General features: G+C 36.1%; 1 protein-coding gene across 6 annotated transcripts in view; it reads left to right on the forward strand.

Annotated features, from left to right (window-relative positions):
* Window positions 1-19,671, forward strand: part of FRY (FRY microtubule binding protein) — a 206,451-nt gene that overhangs the window by 105,751 nt on the left and 81,029 nt on the right. For all 6 annotated transcript variants that reach the window (XM_061993519.1, XM_061993487.1, XM_061993504.1 and 3 more), the window contains exons 12-20: window positions 2,976-3,079; window positions 3,551-3,659; window positions 4,601-4,687; window positions 5,675-5,846; window positions 7,511-7,643; window positions 11,915-12,022; window positions 16,652-16,907; window positions 18,006-18,188; window positions 19,072-19,158. In XM_061993519.1, the coding sequence (XP_061849503.1) occupies window positions 2,976-3,079; window positions 3,551-3,659; window positions 4,601-4,687; window positions 5,675-5,846; window positions 7,511-7,643; window positions 11,915-12,022; window positions 16,652-16,907; window positions 18,006-18,188; window positions 19,072-19,158 (1,239 nt within the window). The remainder of the gene's footprint in view (window positions 1-2,975; window positions 3,080-3,550; window positions 3,660-4,600; window positions 4,688-5,674; window positions 5,847-7,510; window positions 7,644-11,914; window positions 12,023-16,651; window positions 16,908-18,005; window positions 18,189-19,071; window positions 19,159-19,671) is intronic.

Here is a 19,671-nt window from a genome sequence, read left to right on the forward strand (position 1 = left end):
TGGTGACTGTGGTTGTAAAGTCTCTGAGAAGCCAGACAGGAATATATTTTTTTCTGAAAATTAGGGAGATGCTGATAAATTATTTGAAACCAAAGTTGCTCCTACCTTAGTAATTGAAAATCAAATTGGAATTCACCTTGCCACCTGTAATTCATTAACATATACTTCAGTTCATAGGGCTTATAATTTGATGGCACATTCAGTCTTCAGTTTGGGAAGAAAGTCAGGTATCTGAATATGTGTCTAAATTAAGGACATGGTGGGCCACTCCTTCTCAATACAGAGAAAGAGATACTCCAACTATTAAAGCAATCACTTCACCAGTCAGCATAGCACCTCAAAGCCCAAACCAAACTCACACCGCTGGAGGAAGAGCTAGATCAACAGGATGGAGAAATCCTTCCACTAGAAGAGTTCTGTACAACAGTACAGCATATGAGATTCCATGATCCTGTGTGGGCTCCCATGAACCACATAATGGATTGGATTCACAAGAGCCTCCACACTTCATAATCTCCTTCCCAAAACCATTAAGGTCAAGCATACAGTGGGAAAGCTAAAACACTGGCAAATTCCTGATCTTATGGAAACAATCTTTTAAATTAATGTAGACTCCTGCCAGGACATAGAAATATTTGATCCCACCCAAATACTGTCTAAGGGCATTTCATACTATCCCGTTGAAAGTGATGTAAAAGTAAATAAGTATCCTGATTTTGAAATAGAACATTTATCATTAACTTTATTTTTTAAAAAAATATCCAGGGCAGGAATTCTATATGGGAGAGAGTCAAAGCACTGTGTTTCATTTAGAGGCTTTTTTTTTCAGTAGGAGCAACAGTTCCTTGACCTCAAGTCACATGGGACAAGGAGAAAGCTCCAGTACAATTTGAGCTGAGGGTACATACTTTACAAAGAACATTCTTTACAAAGAATGGGTCAAACAGTGGCTGTTGCTGGAATGAATCCATCGGTGCCAACACGACATCCCTGTGGCCTGACCTAACGCCCTATTGTAGGAAAAAAGAGATGAAGACATTAAAAAAAATGAGCCTTGCTCCTGAGAGTCTAGTTGCTCCTCCACCAATCACAGGAAAGAAATGTAGACATTGAAGAAGCTTCTAGAAGAGCAACAACAATGAATAAAAGCCAGTGGCACTCATCAATCAAGAAACAGAGCTGATCTTGGCAAGACTCTATTAATGACTACTCCCGTGTTCAAAAAAGCCCAGACTGACTTTGACAAATCCTTTGGCACCAACAGTGAGTTAGGCACTTCCAGCAGTGATAAAGGAGCCACATCCAGTGTCAATACGTCCTGTTAGGAAAGTGAAGAAGATGTAATGTATATCAGACCAAACACTGCTTGTCCAAATAAGATTACCAGCTGGGTTTTGCTTGTTGACAAAAATCCTCAAAATACAGAAGAGACTCAGTTGGTGGTGGACTTCTTTCAGTTTTCCAAAGGAAGACATGTTATGTACTTTCCAAAGTACTGGGCACCCAACTGCCATGCACTTGCACAGATCTTGCCCATAGACATGCCCATGATTCTCTGCATGTTCCTCAGACTTTTTATCATTGTATTCTCAGTCTTGCTTCTGCTATGCAGCATGCTGTTTCTGACAGAAAACTGGTCTACTATTTTCAGAAATCTCCACTGATATCAGTCTCAGCCATCTCTTCTCAGCTGCCCTTAGAGCTGAACTGTCTTGTCACTGAAGTAATTAGATTTTTGCTTATAGGGATGATTTCATCTGCCACACAAGCTCTTGTTATCTTAGTCACTGTCTGCTGTTTTCTTGAAAGCTGTAGGGTAAGAATTAATTTGGTAAACATACTTCATCATCTGTTGAAGAAATCACATTCCTAAGATTGAAATTTACAAGGACTGACATGATGATACCTGATGAAAAATTAATTGACAGCAGAGATTATTAAACAAATTGATTATAAACAACATTACAGTTTTTAAATCCTGAAAAATTAATAGACCACAGAAACTTTGATGTTCCTTTTACTACTTATTCTAATCATGTGCTACAACCATAATATTCTGCAATGATAACCAAAAAGGATTTTCAATTTTCTGATCCAAGCTTGTTACAGATGCCATCTTGGAAGTTGGAGCCATATCCTATATCATCAGCCGGTTGTCTTCCTTCCATTTTGCAAGACCTAGACCAATCCACACTAAAGAATTGGTTGCAGTTTCTTTGATCAAGTATGGTCTTTGATCTGTGACTTGACATTTGTCTGCAGACAAAAAGTGAGCTCTTTGCCATGGAGATTTTCACTGTGGGCGAGGCAGATCTTATCTCAGATCAAAGTGTACCAGACTCTTTCAAAGTTTAGCCCAGTGGTTGGCCCAACATGCACGAGACCATCTGATTGGACTGTATATACTTGCACCCTACCCTGCCACAGAAGCAGAAAACTGCACATGAACAGAGACTAAATGACAGTCCTGCATTAATTCAAAAATTTCCAAAATAAATAGCCATCCAGACAGATAATCCAATTCAGTCCAGCTGATGCCTGATGCTATGCTAATAAGGCCAGCCTGAATATCCACAGGTTTTTGTCCTTTCTCTTTTGAATATATGCAGTACATTTATTTGTTATGTTCTTCCTACCAGTTCTCTACCATAGGGCAACAACTTTTGAATTGGCAGAATCAACTGAAGATGAGGTTTTGTTTCCAGAGTCAAATTGAGGTGGTTTTCAAATAGAGATTTTGAATTGTTACATGTCTCTAATTTAATTTTATAGTTGTTTTTTTTCCACAAATTAAGTAGTAACAGGAGAGGTAGGTCAGATGCACAATCATTCTGCAGGAATGTGGTGATGGGCATTAGTGAGGCTGTATCCTTTTGTGGGGTTGTTATGAAAACTGAACCACAATGTCCATGAAGTGTAGAACTTCCTTTCTAATTTGTTCATGATGATTCTTCATACATTATCTATTTGTCTAGAATAAGGACCCAAAAATGGCTCGAGTTGCACTGGAATCTCTATACAGACTACTGTGGGTTTACATGATCAGAATTAAATGTGAAAGCAACACAGCTACCCAAAGGTAAGATGCTGTATTTGTAATGGTAATCAGGCCTTGTAGAGTGGATGTTGCCAGTGAAGAGGTTTTATAGTTCTCCAGAATTCCTTTGAATTGAACCTATTTCTGTTGTGTAATAAAAAACCCAACTGTACACAATAAAGGAAACCTTTTTGTGGCATCATCAGTTATTCTCCCACCTATTAAAATTACTGTATAAAATGATACCACTTTTGGAAGAACTAAAAATCACTCTCAACCTGGTTAAAGTTAGAAATATTTTCGCAGAGGTATGTCATTGACTGGTTTATTGTTACTTGTAATGTAGTAATGAGATAGCAAAGGATCAAAACAAGATACTCCATTACATTGTAATTTCAAAGGAAATAAATTCTAGTATTTCTAAATGGCATAGGATTTCCAATTTAAATTTCATGGTAAGTGAAGGCTTGCAAGGTCAGAAACGACTAATACTTTTTTCCCTTTCTTTTACAGTCGACTTATTACTATTGTCACAACACTTTTCCCAAAAGGGTCCCGTGGTGTTGTGCCAAGAGATATGCCTCTAAACATTTTTGTGAAGATAATTCAGTTTATTGCACAGGTATGGGAGAACCATGCATATATCTTTACAAATAATAAACAACTTGTTTTCCCAATAACGATTTAACAAATAAGTAAACTTCTGTTGTCTGAACTTTTTGCAGCTACATTGTCAGTATATTTCATCTAGACAATGACAAAATTATAGATTGGGCTGGGGCATACTTCTTTTGAATAACAGATTTTGATTAACCTTATTTACATGAAAATAGATAAAAATGTTTTCCCTTCAACTTGAGCATATTTTTTATTAAGTTTTGAACTTGCCAGCAAGTCAGAAAATACCTTTGTTCGTAGGCTCTGACTGCCAATGAAGTTTAAAACAATAAGTAATATTTTGTCCTGATACTGAGTCATTCCTACTGTATAGGACAATGAGTTGCACTGATTTAAACAGTAAGCCAGATAAAAAAACAAGTTCGGCCTGTAGTTGGCACATTTAGTTTTCTGCATTTCAAATGGGAATTGCTAAAGTAAACTAACCTTCAGTGCTGGAAGTTTCATGTCTTTTATTATTTAAATTCAGAAAACATTCCCAATGAGCAAAGCACTTAAGCACATACTTAAAGTCTCTGAATAGGAATGAATTAAACAGATGTTTAAAACCTTCCCTGAACTATGCCATCTGTGAACAAGCTCCTTTTATGTAAAATACTATGTTAGTGCCATAATTACTGCAGTTTAAATGAAATAATTAAAAGCTTTCTTTCCAAAATGGATCATTTTCTATTTAAAAGCTATAAATTTTTGAATGTGTAAACATAAGGCAGTGTTGAAAGCTTAGATCTGATAGATAATATGTTCTGCATACTTCTGAAAATCTGTTTTTCTGTGCATTTAAATAAATCCTGATTAAACTGGTTTTCAACATGCTGTTGCCTTAAAGAAAATACATAGCAGAAGTGAGCAGCTCCATGATTTGCAATATTTTTGCTATTTTAGGAACGTTTAGATTTTGCAATGAAAGAAATTATCTTTGACTTCCTTTGTGTCGGAAAACCAGCAAAAGCTTTCAGTCTCAACCCTGAGGTATGATTTGCGTTTTTTTTTTTACTTAGTATGTATTATCTTGTGCCACATTTACTTTCTGGTTACACTGTAAGCATGCTTTCACCTTTGTCCAGTTTTCAAGACAAATCTGTAACTTGATTTATTGGTAAAATACATCTGTGTACTTTGATCTATAATATGTCACATTGTTTATTCATGAAATGCGAAGTAGTGCAAATGTATAAAACAAAAAGATAAATGAAACTATATATCACTATCTCCCTGTCACTCTGCTGTTGTTATATGGAATGCCTTAAACTATTTTAATATAAAAAATAATTTTTCTGTAACAACTCAGGGAAGTGCTGGAGAGAGTCCAGCACAGGGCCACCAAGATGATCAGGGGACTGGAACATCTTTCATATGAGGAAAGGCTGCGGGAACTGGGGCTGTTTAGTCTGGAGAAGAGGAGACTGAGGGGAGATCTTATTAACGTTTATAAATATCTAAAGGGTGGGTCTCAGGAGGTTGGGACATCCTTTTTTTTCTATAGTAGATAGTAACAGGACAAGGGGTAATGGGATGAAGCTGGAACACAAAAAGTTCCATTTAAATATAAGAAAAAACTATTTCACTGTTCAGGTGAGGCACTGTTCAGGCAGTTACTAATCTCTTTTCATAATGGACCATATAGGACATTTGTGTTTAGCTGAAGATCCAGTTAAGATGTGTCACTAAACTCCAGGTCATATCTGTGCGTTTTATCCTGAAGATAAGAAGCTAATGGACTAATGAAAATACTTAGAAATCGAGTTTTGAGAGGGGAAAGCACTGCTCATAGTGCAGATATGAATTCATTGTTTATTTCATGGGCATTTTTTGTAAAATATCTCAGATTAGTTAACGTGGCAAAGACAGAGGAAAAAATGTTTGCAAGTGCATACTCAACATTTCAAAGTAATTAAAGAATGTGAGTAGAACATGATTATTTGATTATGATACTCATGAATCTTCTCAACTTTACAGAGAATGAATATTGGTCTGAGAGCTTTCTTGGTAATTGCTGATAGCTTGCAGCAAAAAGATGGTGAACCTCCAATGCCGGTGACAGGAGCTGTCCTTCCCTCTGGAAACACTCTCAGAGTGAAGAAAACATATTTGAGCAAAACTCTTACAGAGGAGGAAGCTAAAATGATAGGTCAGTAAGAGAATGGACAATCTGGAAACTTGGATGAGAATGAATGTGAAAATGTCTTCTGTACCTGAGAAGAATAATTTGCTATTGTTAGGTATTCAGTTGATCTCTTTATTGTATGTGTGCTTTGTTCTACATTCTAATGAAATGTATGGTTTAGTTTGACAAATACTGCTTTTCAAGAATTATTTTGGGAAAAGTCTTCAGTCGTGCTCCACCAGTGGTAGCAACCCTGTGTTCAGGGGCATTAAGTACACAAGATGGTTAAGAATTAGCTCCTTTCAGTGCTGAATAGCTGTTTTTATTAATGGATGTTCATGGTATTAGAAACAGTGCCTGTGCTCAGAAAATGTACCAGCTTTGAAAACCAGCAAAAATTCCTTTGTTGTCCTCATTTTAATTGCCTTATCTCGCACCAAGTGAAACTTTCTGACTGGCAGAAACTTTTAAATGTAAAATAAAGCTGCACTGAAGTGTCAAAAGCAACATTACCTTGGGCTTCCTTTACAGTCAGTGTGGAGATAGGATTGTGTGCTGTGGGAGAGGAGCTTCTGTAGCATGCCCTGAAAGTGCTTGTTTTACCTGTTAAAAAAAAGAAAAAAAGAAAGACTGCTCACCTGAGCATGTTATTAATTCCCCAAATTTACATGATTGAAACAAATTCTACATATTTCTACACCAGTATGCTGTTGCTAGGTCATTATAGTAATATCAAGAAAATAAGCAGAGACCCACTGCTGTTGAAATGTACAACAGACATAGCATTTAGTGCTGACATTCATTTAGTTCATTTTAATTACTCATGCTAGTGAATGGTGAATGTTTGCACTATTGGATGCTATATTTTATTAGCAATTTTATTAAAATTTCTAGTTTCCATGTATAATATATAAGATTAAGCAAAGTAATTCCTACATTTTGTTTTGCCTTCTACTCTGCCATTAATTTTTTTATGATATCAGATCACAAATTTGATGTATTTTTTTAAAATTTCTAGTATCTTTACCAGTTAGGAAAGGAACTGACTAGAGAATAGATGATTAAAGTATATTGTTAAAATATAAAATTATATGAAGAAAATTTACATTTTAGCATTTAATGAATTTGGAAAGAGTTGATTCAAGTTTTATTTTTAAAGTATTTTCTGTCCATCAGCTTCTGTAAAGCTGTATGTCTAATATTGTTTTTCATATAAAATGCAATGCCAATAATTTCCATACCTAGTAAGTTTCAGGAGAGCTCATTCAGATGGTCTCTAAAGGTTCCTTCCAGCCCTACCATTTTATGATTCTGTGATTCTTTGCCTGTGTTTTTTAAACCTTGCTACTGAATCAGAACTTTTACTTCTGTCCTGAAAAGTAACAAAATATTTTGTATAGCTTGGCAAACTGGACTTCATTTGACTTATGTAGGGACATATTTTAACAAGTTGTTTGGAATTTTTTCCAAATATGTATGTCTATTCATCACTTATTTTTACATACAATAGCATTATTTTTGGAAAGAGCAACAAACACCGTCTCTGAATCTGGGTATCATTACTAGTGGGTTTCCTGAGGAAAATGTTTCCTTAATTCATTTAGGACAGCAGGAGTAAGCAGCTTTCTTTTTCAAAAGATATGTATCTGTGAATATCCCAAATTATACAAAGATGTCTATTATTACAGGTATGTCGTTATATTATTCTCAAGTAAGAAAAGCGGTGGACAACATACTGAGACACCTTGACAAGGAAGTGGGTCGGTGCATGATGCTAACCAACATACAGATGCTTAACAAAGAGCCTGAGGACATGATTACGTGAGTCCTAAAGAACAGTAAATCCCATAAAATATCAAGACATACCTTCAAAGCTTCTTCTCTACTTCAGTCTATCATTAAGTATTAGAGAAACAGCAAGAAACAGGAACATTTAGCTTACTGCTTTTTTGCATGTTGATTTTACAACTTTGTGTTTTGGAGTGTTTGGAATTGAACTGATGCTCTCTAGGTAGCCGGAATGCCATGTGAATCCTATAAATGTTTAGACGGTAGAAATTGCAAGCCCAAAGTGGAACATCTGTCAACCTACACTCAGATCAGAGTATATTTGATCACTCAATTTCAAAATGAATGTGACACATTCTGTAAATCCCAATTAACAATATTCTTTCAAATTTCCCATTACTATTCATGCCTATAATCAAAATCAAATCTTAATTAAAAGTTCAGGTCATTTTGTTGTAAAAGTCTTGGATTTAAGCAATACCCCATGGGAACAAAATCAAACCTGTGCATCTCAAGCAGTGTTGAACAGCAACATTTTACACTCATCCAAAATTATTAATGAGGGAAGTTTCCTGGAGAGAGTTCTAGGTAAGTGGACATCTAGTATACTTAAAAGACACAGACCATTTGAGACACACAGAGCAGATTGTAGATCCCAACTGTTGGGAGACCTAGTATATCTTTCCTGTTAGAGCTGTGGACATGGTAGTTATGCTAGAAGAGAAATAACCCCTGGAAAAAAGTTTGAAGTGTAATGAAAAGGACGTTGGTATCTTTGAGATTGTGGGTTTTTTTCATATACTATAAAAAAAGACAACTTGCTAAAAGTCTCGTGAGTAGTAAATAGACTGCAACGATTGACCAAATTTAACTATGTTTTACAGTAGATTTAATCTTTATGTTTTAATGTCATTCCTCTACCCTTGTTTGTTGTTGTGATTGTGTAGATGAGTTTGTAAGCTCTTTATGTCTGTGGCATTGTCACTACCCAGTGTACTTCTCAGTAGTCACAGCCAGATTTCATAACCAGTTTGTGTAAATAGCCTTTTGCAAGAGGGAGAGTTCTGAAACTTGCATTTTATTCCCAAAAGATAATTGCATAGTAAAACCTTGAGCACTTACCTAAGAAGTGTACTTAACCTTAGTTATAAATGTCCATTCTATGGTTTCTCAGCATCACTAAAGTGTTGTTTATTTTTAGAATCAGTGAACAAGTAGACTTGAAAGAGTTTTAAATTTCAGGAAATCTTGTAACTTTTGTCGAAGATATAAAGATTTTAATGTTGGCAGATCTAGATATATGTTAACTTACTGTATTTTTGTATTGTACTTAATATCCAGATGAACTGTGACTTTATATATACACTTGAAAGAAAAATCACACTAGAATACATTTTTACTTGTTCATCTAAGGGGAAAAAATATCTGGGATGCTTAAATATCAGTCGATCTGAAATCATGTGAACTCATGAAAAACATCATTAGCTGTTACTACCAGCATTTCAAATGGCCCTTTTAGAGTCTGCATAGTACATGAAAATCGGAAAAGCCAATATATTGGTTTTGTGTAATTGCTTCTAGTTTTAGTCACAGAAGTTCATGCTTCTCTAGAGCTACGCATTTATTTTGAGATCATATGGGCTTTAATACATTTAATACATTTGTCTGTGTTTTATGGGGTTTGTCATATTTGTATATAGTTAATGTAATTGTCTAAAATCAATATAACAATTATATTTTAAATAACAGGAATCATAGGGAAGTGGCTAGGCAATGAATAATCACAACATTTTAAAGTATACAGATTCGGGAACTTTCTTTGACAGTGTTAGATACGCTTTTGTATTTAATGCCTGATCCGTTAAGCATTTATTGTTGAAGATAAATGCCACTCTGAAGAGTCTTACTGAAATCTTGGCTAAGGATGGTCTTTTGCATCATCCACTGAGATGTGAATTTCAATAGTAGTTATAATTACTTTCCAACATCTAGTCAGAATAAGGCAGTCATTTTTCTGACATGCAGACCTCCTCTTGCAAGTGCTTCAAAGATTTTTGCTGACAATACCTAACTAAATCTGATACTGCTGGTGTGGGAACGTCAGCCTCCAGGTGAGGACAGCTGTCAGTATGTTCATCCAGAGCTCATCCCATTGGATCCTGTGTCAGCCAGAGATGACTGCAGAGCCCTGTGAGGCCCTGCTTGCAGGACACATTTCATGCTGTGCCTGGTAGCTTAGATAAGTTGAGAACTTGAGCCTCAGATTTGGGTCTTCTACTGCTAGTTTTATGAGCAGATGATAAGCCATAGGACACCCACAGATTTTATATTAATAAATAGTTACTCATTTGCCTTCAAAAGAGTTTCCTCTCAGACTATTATTTTACATATCTCCATTTTAAATGAACAAACTTTTTACCCTCACTAAGGACTAATAATAAGCAAACATTGCAAAGCTTTCCGTTTAATCGTCAAGGAAGACTTGATATGCCTACAGATTACCAATGGCACTTCACTGTTTCCAACTTAAAAAAACACAGTATTTTCCACTAGTTATTAATCCAACTAGTATTTGTATTAGCAATAATAGTTCAGAGGGATTTGTTTGTAACCAAATTCTCAGATGGGATGTTATAGTCTACTCTTTTTCAAGTCAGTTCCTAACACCTTCTTTCAAGTTCTACGTGTAAAGATACAGTGAGGCAGAGATAGTTCATTATGAAAATAATTTCTCCTCATGGTACATTTTAAGTCAGTAGATTAAAATCATATCATCATTTTGTTAATGTCTATTAATTTATTAATGTGTATCCAAGCTGTTAAGTATAGAGGGTGTTAAGAGAAGAATGGGTTTCACTACAAGAATATCTTTACTCTTTGAATTAAGTAAGCCTAGTGTCAGTTTATGCCTTTTCCATACCCATTATTTCAGTGAATGCTCAGTGGTACTTTATAGATCTTATTTGAGACTTGTGAGATGGTATTGCATTCAGACTTTCCGTGTGACTGAACACAGAAGTAAAGTATCCAAGTGCAGTGTCCCGTGTTGGGTGGAGACACAGAGTAATACAGTAAGCAAGGTATTGGACTGGGGTGCGTGAAAACTAGGTTCATTTTCCATTCTGTCACTGAATTTCAGTATGCTGTTAAGTTGCTTACAGCACTTCCCAGTGTCTCTCTTTTCCCCCCATTCTTTTCTAGTTCAATCATAAGTATATTAAAGCAGAAACAATCTTTCTCTGATTGTTTATAGTAGAGTCCTTAAATAGGACTTTGCTCTTTTGATTCCTCCAAAGCATATTACAGGCTAGTAATTAATAATACTGTGGGAAAGACTGTACAGCTTGCAACACTGTTATTCTTGGGTTATTTTCTCTGTACTCAATCATAAAATAATAGATCATTGAGTCAAAAATTAGTAAATTAAAAAAAACAAAAACCTTGGGATATGTCTGAAAGATTTCTTTAACCTGCATTCTTACAAAACATATTAGAAACAGGTCAGAAAGCAACTGTATCTCTTGTGAAAATAGTCAGCAGCTGAAACTTGAGCTACTTTTAGAAGACTTAGTGACTCCCAACCTAGCTTCTAGTTCATGCTGAACTTTAGATTCAACCACTTTCTCTTTCTTTTAAGGAGCATTTGGGCCATTCCACAGATTAGAGCAGCCTTAGGGCTACCAAAACATGTTTTAGCTGGTAATGGTTGCTGAAGCGTTGCTATCTCAGGCAGGGATCAACAGAAACTCCATATCCATGCTCACCTTTAAATTATGCTACTTTTTTAGTGTAATCATGTGTGGTGTGTGAGACCTGTGCCCTGTTGAGAACAACTGTCTGGATCTTATGCTTCTTATATATCTGCTATTTGATTTATACAACTAGTGTAATATAGCTGCACTATAGCTGTGGTGGGGAGCACATCAACTTTTTCATCATTGCCTCATGCAAAGCTTGCATCACTCAGATGCTGATCTTGATGGAGGAATCCTCATGTGTTATCACTCCATCTTGACATATCCACCAGTTCCTCTCAGAAAGAAACAAGTGAATCAGTAATAATTGATTTTTCAAATACTCTGTAGATATGATGCATGAAAAATGTCAAAATCAAACCTATCCATTCAATGGAAACATTTAGTCATGTGTCCTTATTTCATTTATAGTGTCTGACTTTCTGTCTTGATATTCTTAGTAGTCCTCCGTTACTCGACTATGTCCAGTGCTTTTCTGAAAAACTGTAAGTGTCTCATTTAACACAGTTATTTGTTAAGCCTAGTCAAAATTCTGTTTTCATTTTTCAGTGGTGAAAGAAAACCAAAAATCGATCTGTTCAGAACATGCGTTGCTGCTATTCCTCGGTTGCTTCCTGATGGAATGTCAAAACTTGAGTTGATCGATTTGCTGGCAAGGTAAGCTGTTCAAGCAATAGGGGACTGCAGAGGGAGAACAGAAAGAAAAACCGAGACACAGAGCATGTAACAACTTTTTTTTTAGACAAAACCATACGCTTATAAAAAGTAACCTGATATTAATGGGTAAGACGTAGAAATCTAGCATCTTTTTACAGTCATTGTATTTATATTTTAGGCTTCTAATTTTATAAGAGAGTAGATATGTCATCTGTACCTCTTTTCTGTTGGTATGTAGTGACACTCACTATTCCTCATGATATTCCCCATTTATTACCTAGTTTAATCATCACAGCTTTCTGATTAACAGGAGATAACATCTATTCTATGGAGTGGAAAAACATGGAGATATCTATTTAGTTTTTTTTGTGATTTTCACGTGTCTCTCTGGTAAAACAGAATGTACTATCTGTGATATCTTTCAAAAATAATTCATAATATTTTTAATTGTTATTATTATAAGCCATGAGTTTAAATATCATATTCCCTGATGTGGGGTCCATCGAATTTATCTAGATAGACTTCACTTCACTGAACTTCTACCACACACAACTGCTAAAGCAGTTAGATTTCAGGCTGTCAAATCAGTGTCTTACTGCAAGTAGTTAATAGATACTGGTCAGTACAGAAAAGTCTGTTACATTTCAGTTCTAGCATCCAAATCAAAGACTCCAGCATGCATTACTTAGATAAGTGGATTGTGGTAGTAAATCAAGCCATGAAGCCCTTGTAACATATTGCTCTCAGGTAACTGCAACAAAGCAATTTTTGCCACTCCGTTCTTGCTTCTAAAACATACATGAGGGATGGCAGATGTGGGAGCCAGAGAGTTACATGCAAAAGCAGTTTTTTTCTGCTCTATGAAAATGAAGCTCCCAGTGATATACTTAAAAAGGTGAAACAATTAATTAATTAATTAATTGATTGATTCTGCTAGTAGTGAAAACTGCAAACAGCCAAACAAGCTAAAACTGCAGCCAATGGTAGATGTGCTGTGATGCATGGCCGGCTTGACTACCTTATGTTTACATCCTCTGCTAAAAATCACTTGTGAATTGTTTTAAATCACTGAATTGTCAAATTATAGAGATTCTGCAGGGGGGTTGGACTAGATGATCTCTAAAGCTCCCTTCCAACCTCTACCATTCTATGATTCTATGATTCTATGATACCGTACTAAATAATTACATCAGTTCTGCCTAGGGAAAATGAAAAAGGATATGTTTTCCTTTAATCCAATGTTTTAATTAGCTTCCTATCTTTAGTAGTGGCCTTAACTGAGCTGGTAGCAAGCACATATCCGTTCTGGTCGCAGCTCTTCAGTGGCAGAGGATTGTCTAGGTCATATGCATCTTAAGGTTTGAAATCCAATGCAGATTTCTTTATTAATTAGTGCTTCCCTCCTCAAGTCTCACAACTGTCAATGAAACCACTGCCCTGTCTTCATCATCAAACTTCACACAGAAAAAGTCAGTCTTTATTCTTTAGCCACAATCAGTTTGGAAGCAGCAGGTCTGCCTGAGCAAGCTCAGTTATCTGACTGACTGAAAAGAAGTGAGGACAGCATTTCTAGCACAATTTTAAAAGCAATTAGATGCTCCACCTTTCCCCAGCAAGGGGACATTTAGGAAGCCATTATCATAGCTGGAACTGGGACTGTTTAGTCTAGAGAAGAGGAGACTGAGGGGAAATCATTTACAAATACCTAAAGGATGGGTGTCAGGAGGTTGGAACATCCCTTTTTTCTATAGTAGCTAGCAACAGGACAAGGGGTAATGGGATGAAGCTGGAACACAAGAAGTTTCACTAGAAAAAACTATTTCACTGTGAGAGTGATGGAGCAGTGGCACAGGCTGCCCAGAGGAGTTGTGGAGTCTCCTTCCTTGGAGGTCTTCAAGACCTGCCTGGACATGTTCCTATGCAACCTGCTCTAGGCTGACCTGCTTGAGCAGAGGAGTTGGACTAGATGTTCTCTAAAGTTCCCTTCCAACCCTACTATTCTATGATTCTATGATCATCTACATGTCCTCAGGCTACAGCATCTTTACAGTGATGCTGTTTTAAATCAAATTCTCAAGTATAAGCAGGGGAAACACAGTTTAGGTAAAAGTAAGTGGGTACATAATAGGTTGGAAGGCAGTTAGCAGACAATTTAAGATTCAGGAGGCATATAAGCATGTTGAAATAGCTGAATAGAGTCTCAGTATTGCAGAGCAGGATCACAAACTGAACACACACAGTGATATTCGTGTGAAAAGGCAAACTTTGTTCACCTGTATAAGTAGGAGTAAGTCTAAAAGGTTTTTGAAAAAGTTCTTTTTCTCCAATCAATATCAGGAATGCTTGATTTGTAGAACATTTTTCAAGATGGGGTATTGCTGTTGGAGAATAGATCGACCAGGGAATGAGAGAAAGATCAGTGGGTTGAAAGAATTAGGTCTATTTAATGTGGGACATTGTGGACTGAAAATGGTCTAGAAAAATACAGCTTCAGAAGAGAATGTAATAAACTGTTTAAGGAATTAGGACCTAGCCTAATCTTAATATAAGTCTCCATACTACCCCAGCACCAGAGCTGCTTCTATGTTCTCTATGTTATCCCATGTTTACTTGAGTCCAGATTGACTACTTCTCTCCATTATGAAAAAGTAGTCTCTGGAGATAAATCAATAAAGTAGTCTCTGGAGGCTAAAGTCAATACAAGGATAAAAAACTCTGAAGAGATGAGATGAGATTTCAGTTCCTCCTTATTTTTGAAAAGAACCTAAGAAGCTCTTCTGCCAAGGATTTGTGTGAGGCTGTGTTGTTGGGATGCAAAGGTGTAAGATATTTTCTTTTGACTACAGATAAAATAACATCTTTGGGTTAATGGGTTCTTTTATTCACTGTTTGGGTTGAATCCTCACGACAGATGTGCCTTTTGGCAGCTTCCAGAAGGAGTCTGTAACTCAGCAGCTAGACTTTCTGCCAGGACAGCTGTATTCAAATTACAAGTCGTAAAACAGATGTCCGGTATATACTGTAACTTTTGCCCTTTCACTGCCCACTGAAACCCTTCAGTACAAATCCCAAAGTAGGTCTTAAATTTAAATTACTCCAGTGCAGGCAATCAAACGAACATTTACTTGTTTCCTCAAGCTGACTGCTATATAGTGTTAACACATAGTTGCATTCTTATGCTCAGTTTTAATTTCATCTCATGATAATGTCATTAGGCAGTAACTTGGGCTTAGAGACGTATGTCTTTTGTATCTTCTTTCCCATTATTACTTTGCATCATTGTGGAAGTCATTTCATGGATGACATTCATATTCCCAGAGATTTTGCTTGTTTTTCTGGTTCTGGTGTTCCAAAGAGGAAACAAAAGTGGTCCTTACTTAGCACAACAAATTACTGTGTTTCCAAATTTATATAGAAAGTCACATGGTTATTAAAGCATAACAGTTATTTTTGGAGTCATCTTCACCAGGGGTGAAGTTTCATGGCAGTCACTTTCCTTTGACTTGAATGAAATATCCCCTGCCTCCCAATTAGGCAACTATAATAAACTGAATTTGTGATGAGCCACATCTCATCATACACTTCCAACTGCATGGAATTTGGTTCCACTCCATTTGGCTGTTTTCTTTTTTTGCTCCTAAATTTCTATCCATTTCTTTATAATCTATTCTTGTTTTCAACTATGTAGATTAGATGTAGATAAAATACTTTGAAAGTGAGTTCTAACACACTACAGAAAATTACAGTCTCATGATTAATTAAAACAAAATGCATTATAAAGACAATGAACCCAAAATTGCAAAGTGTGCTGATCTGAATTGAGGGTATTCTGCCAACCTACCAACACAGAAGTTGTTTGATAATTTTTGTTTCAAAAGAAAGATAAGAATTTTTATGTTGAAAAGAACTTCAACATGATGCAAATACAGAAGGAAATAAAATTTGAAAACAAGATCTAAAATTGCACCCTCTTTGAGAAGGTCTTTCGGGCTGTCTGACGTGTTTTGAAAAGTACAGAAAGCCCTGAGGCTGTTTTTCCCATTTCCCTATGCTAAGTTGTTTAAAACCTAAAGCAGTTTTTTAAATGCAAATGCTTCTTTTTATTTCTTTTGAAGATTTGCTTTCAATAATTGTGATTTGCTTCTTGGCTAAAGAATTGTTTTAACTGCTAGGCAGCTGAGGTGTTGTCACTCTCTTATTTTTGTATCAGAAGTAAAGAAATAAATACATAAATTATGAAATTATCTATTAACCTTACTGTGAGCCTTTTATTATCAGAACCAAGTACAAGGTTTTTTTTATAAGTGAATGGTTCAAAAGTATACTTGGTTCGTGAAGACAGCAAAGTTGCCAAATTATGTACTTTAAAGATACTATCTTTTAGAAGAGGTGCAAACACTTCTTTTCGATCCATGAATATGTTCAGGCACTGCTGTGTCAAAAATTACAGGGCCAAACCAGTTTAAGGATGTTAATTGTGGTCAGTAGTAATGAAATGAGATTATCATAGTTGAAGTTTACATGGTCATTGGAAATTTTCCATGAGTGTTAAGTTACCAAGAAAAGTATGCACTTTACCAAAATAAACACTCCTTAGATTTTTATTACCTGACACTTACTGACTTACAGGCTGTCTATCCACATGGATGATGAACTTCGACATATTGCACAGAATTCTCTTCAGGGTCTACTTGTTGACTTTGTTGACTGGCGGGAGGATGTACTCTTTGGTTTTACTAATTTTCTGCTACGTGAAGTGAATGATATGCATCATACCCTTCTTGACACTTCACTGAAGTTGCTGCTACAGTTGCTTACACAATGGAAGCTTGTAATACACACTCCAGGAAAAGCTTCTGAACAGGCAAAAAGCAGATCTGCAGAGGTATGAAATCAAGAGATCTCTGTCCTAACATTTGTACGAATTGAAGGCAGAAATGATTTTCCTTGGTAATACTATGGTTTATGTATTTTGTATTTACTCACCTAAGAAGAATTCACTGCATAAGATTTTTTAAGGTAATTAAAGTCTTTTCAGGACAGCCCTGTCCTTGTGTAATACAGCAGATGTTATTGTTGAGCAACATAAAAGAATGCGTGTCCAACTGAAATATGCACATCAACAAAAGCACATAAAGTGAAATATGTGTATGTAAATGTGGCATTAGGATATTTTCCCAGGACTGAAACTGATTGATAATGCTAGTGGGAACACTGAGAAGAGTAAAGTGATTCTTCCCTTCCATAGCCATTTTGTTTTGCTGATTTGAAAACATCAAAGAACCTGATTGTTTCTACAGCCCGCTGTCTCCATGTGTTACAAACATTCCTGGGCACTGAAGAGCTTTGCTCCTACTCCTCCCATCTACATTATCCCACAGATATTTTCATTATCAGAGATGATTTTCAGGCTTCTTATCTCCTAACCCAATCACATTGGAAATGTTTTCATTTGGCAAGCATAATGTCTGCTTTATATCATAGAGGACCATTAATTAATAGGTAATAATAGTATGTAGAAAAGAGAAATCCTCACATACTTTTCAGTAAATACTGTTACACTTTACTGGTGTAACTGCCGTGTCAGGTTCTAGTGGCCACCTACCCAATGTGTTGCCTGCTACTGGATCAAAGAGGGGTCTAAGGACCTGCTGCCTGGAGTAGAAAGTGTGAAGTCTTTGCAGTCTGACTTACCCATTCATTTTTTTTTTTTAGTGTAGGATAAAACAAAGCATGTAGTTAAATTACAAATTAGAGGGAGGGGTGTGGCTAAAGGACTCGGTTCGCATATTGGGCTTGTGGAACAAGATAGCTTAAAGCAAGAAAACTTGGTTGTTTGAGGGAATGCTATCAGTCTCTTACTTCGGCATTTATGTGGCCTCGGTTTTATTTCTTTATATGTCCTAGTTAAATAGAATATTTCCTGGAGACCTGGTTTTCAAACGCCATCACTCCATTTTATCCCCCTTGCACTGTTCTACAGTTGATACCAAATGGATCCAGCCACAGGATACAGTCTGAAAGAAGCCCGTACTCTAATGTACTACATGCAGTCGAAGGATTTGCACTAGTTCTGCTCTGTAGTTTCCAGGTTGCAACACGTAAACTAGCTGTTCTAATCCTCAGAGAGATCCGTGCTTTATTCCTAGCCCTTGGCCAGGCGGAGGTATGATTTTCCTTTTCTGGAACTTTGAATTAAAATTTTCCAGAGCTCAGAACTACTGTTACAGTTGCTTTTAACGTAATTGCAGTGGTGTAGCAGGTATGCACTTAGTGTATAAAAAAGCATTTGCTCTGAGCTTACCATTTCTGCTTGAGTTAACACTGCAAACCTTTCTGTGTACTCAACAATGTAACATTAATGGCATGTGCTCTGTACAAGAATTTGAAGGGAAACATGTACAGAAACGTAAGATTTTCTCTTGGCATGTTGTGAACGTAAGAGATAATGTAAAACCCTTTTTCACTGAATGGATCATTTTGTCTTATCAGGTTTATAAATTTCTATTGGAAAAAAAATCCATTCCTCTAGCATACCATTTTGTAAAAAAACCCACTTCCTACAACACATTTAAGATTATTCACATACATTTTCCTTGTATAGTAAAGAACTCTAAATCTTTTTTATGGATGTAGAAATACTGAGAGTCATGTTGTATGTTGGCAGTCACAGCTCAGTGAGCCGTCTAAATGCCTTAAGAACACAAATATGTGTGTTCATGGCAAAGGAATGCTTTAATAAACAGTAAGCTAATTTTTCAGCCTTTTAATACCAGCTATCCAAAAGGATTTGGGATTTTCCGATATGTGCTTTTGTTCAGCAAACAGTGAGCTATACCTACAAATTAATTTCATTTCAAACCACAGCCTGGACTTGGTTCTGAGATTAATATGAAAGAAGAAATGTACCCATCATTACCAGTGAATTTTTTAGCCATTTTAGATTTATATAATAATTTTTAAGTTATTCTGTTTCATGTACCAGAAAAATAAGATGGGAAATAATTTGGTCAGCAGAGCAGTTAACTTGTGTTCTCTGTGTTATGAAGGATGATGACAGGCCTATGATTGATGTCATGGATCAATTGAGTTCTTCTATTCTTGAGAGTTTTATTCATGTGGCTGTCTCGGATTCAGTAAGTAATACTTTACTGTTACTGCTAGTATTTATATAGAGCACAGACATAATTATCAGACGTGAAATACAAAAAGTAGAAATTAAAGAAATAGAAAGCTACTGGAAATAAAAGAATTCATATAGTTTTATGGCTACAGCTTAGAGAATCACAGAAATGGTTTATTGACATGAGAACCCTACTTGCCGTTGAAGGTAGCAGGATTTAAAGTGGATTAAAACTGCATAAGCATCTGGTTCAGCCTCTTAATTCCCTACACACATATTCAAATGCCCCGATGAATTCTGAAGAATAATTATTAATAGTATTGATATTTATCACATTGTCATAGAATGTAGTCATCTTAATCATGGGCTAAGGCTCTGACCAGCTGTTCAGACAGTGAACATAAGAGCAGTCTATACCTATTACAGACTGCAGCATCACACAGGGGACAATGTATGGGTTCAGGCAGCAAGAAGAATTGAAAGTAAAAATGAGATTATATTGATCAGCATGATCATTGCCTATCGT

The sequence above is a fragment of the Colius striatus genome, chromosome 1, assembly GCF_028858725.1.
Source record: "Colius striatus isolate bColStr4 chromosome 1, bColStr4.1.hap1, whole genome shotgun sequence".
Lineage (NCBI taxonomy): Eukaryota > Metazoa > Chordata > Aves > Coliiformes > Coliidae > Colius > Colius striatus.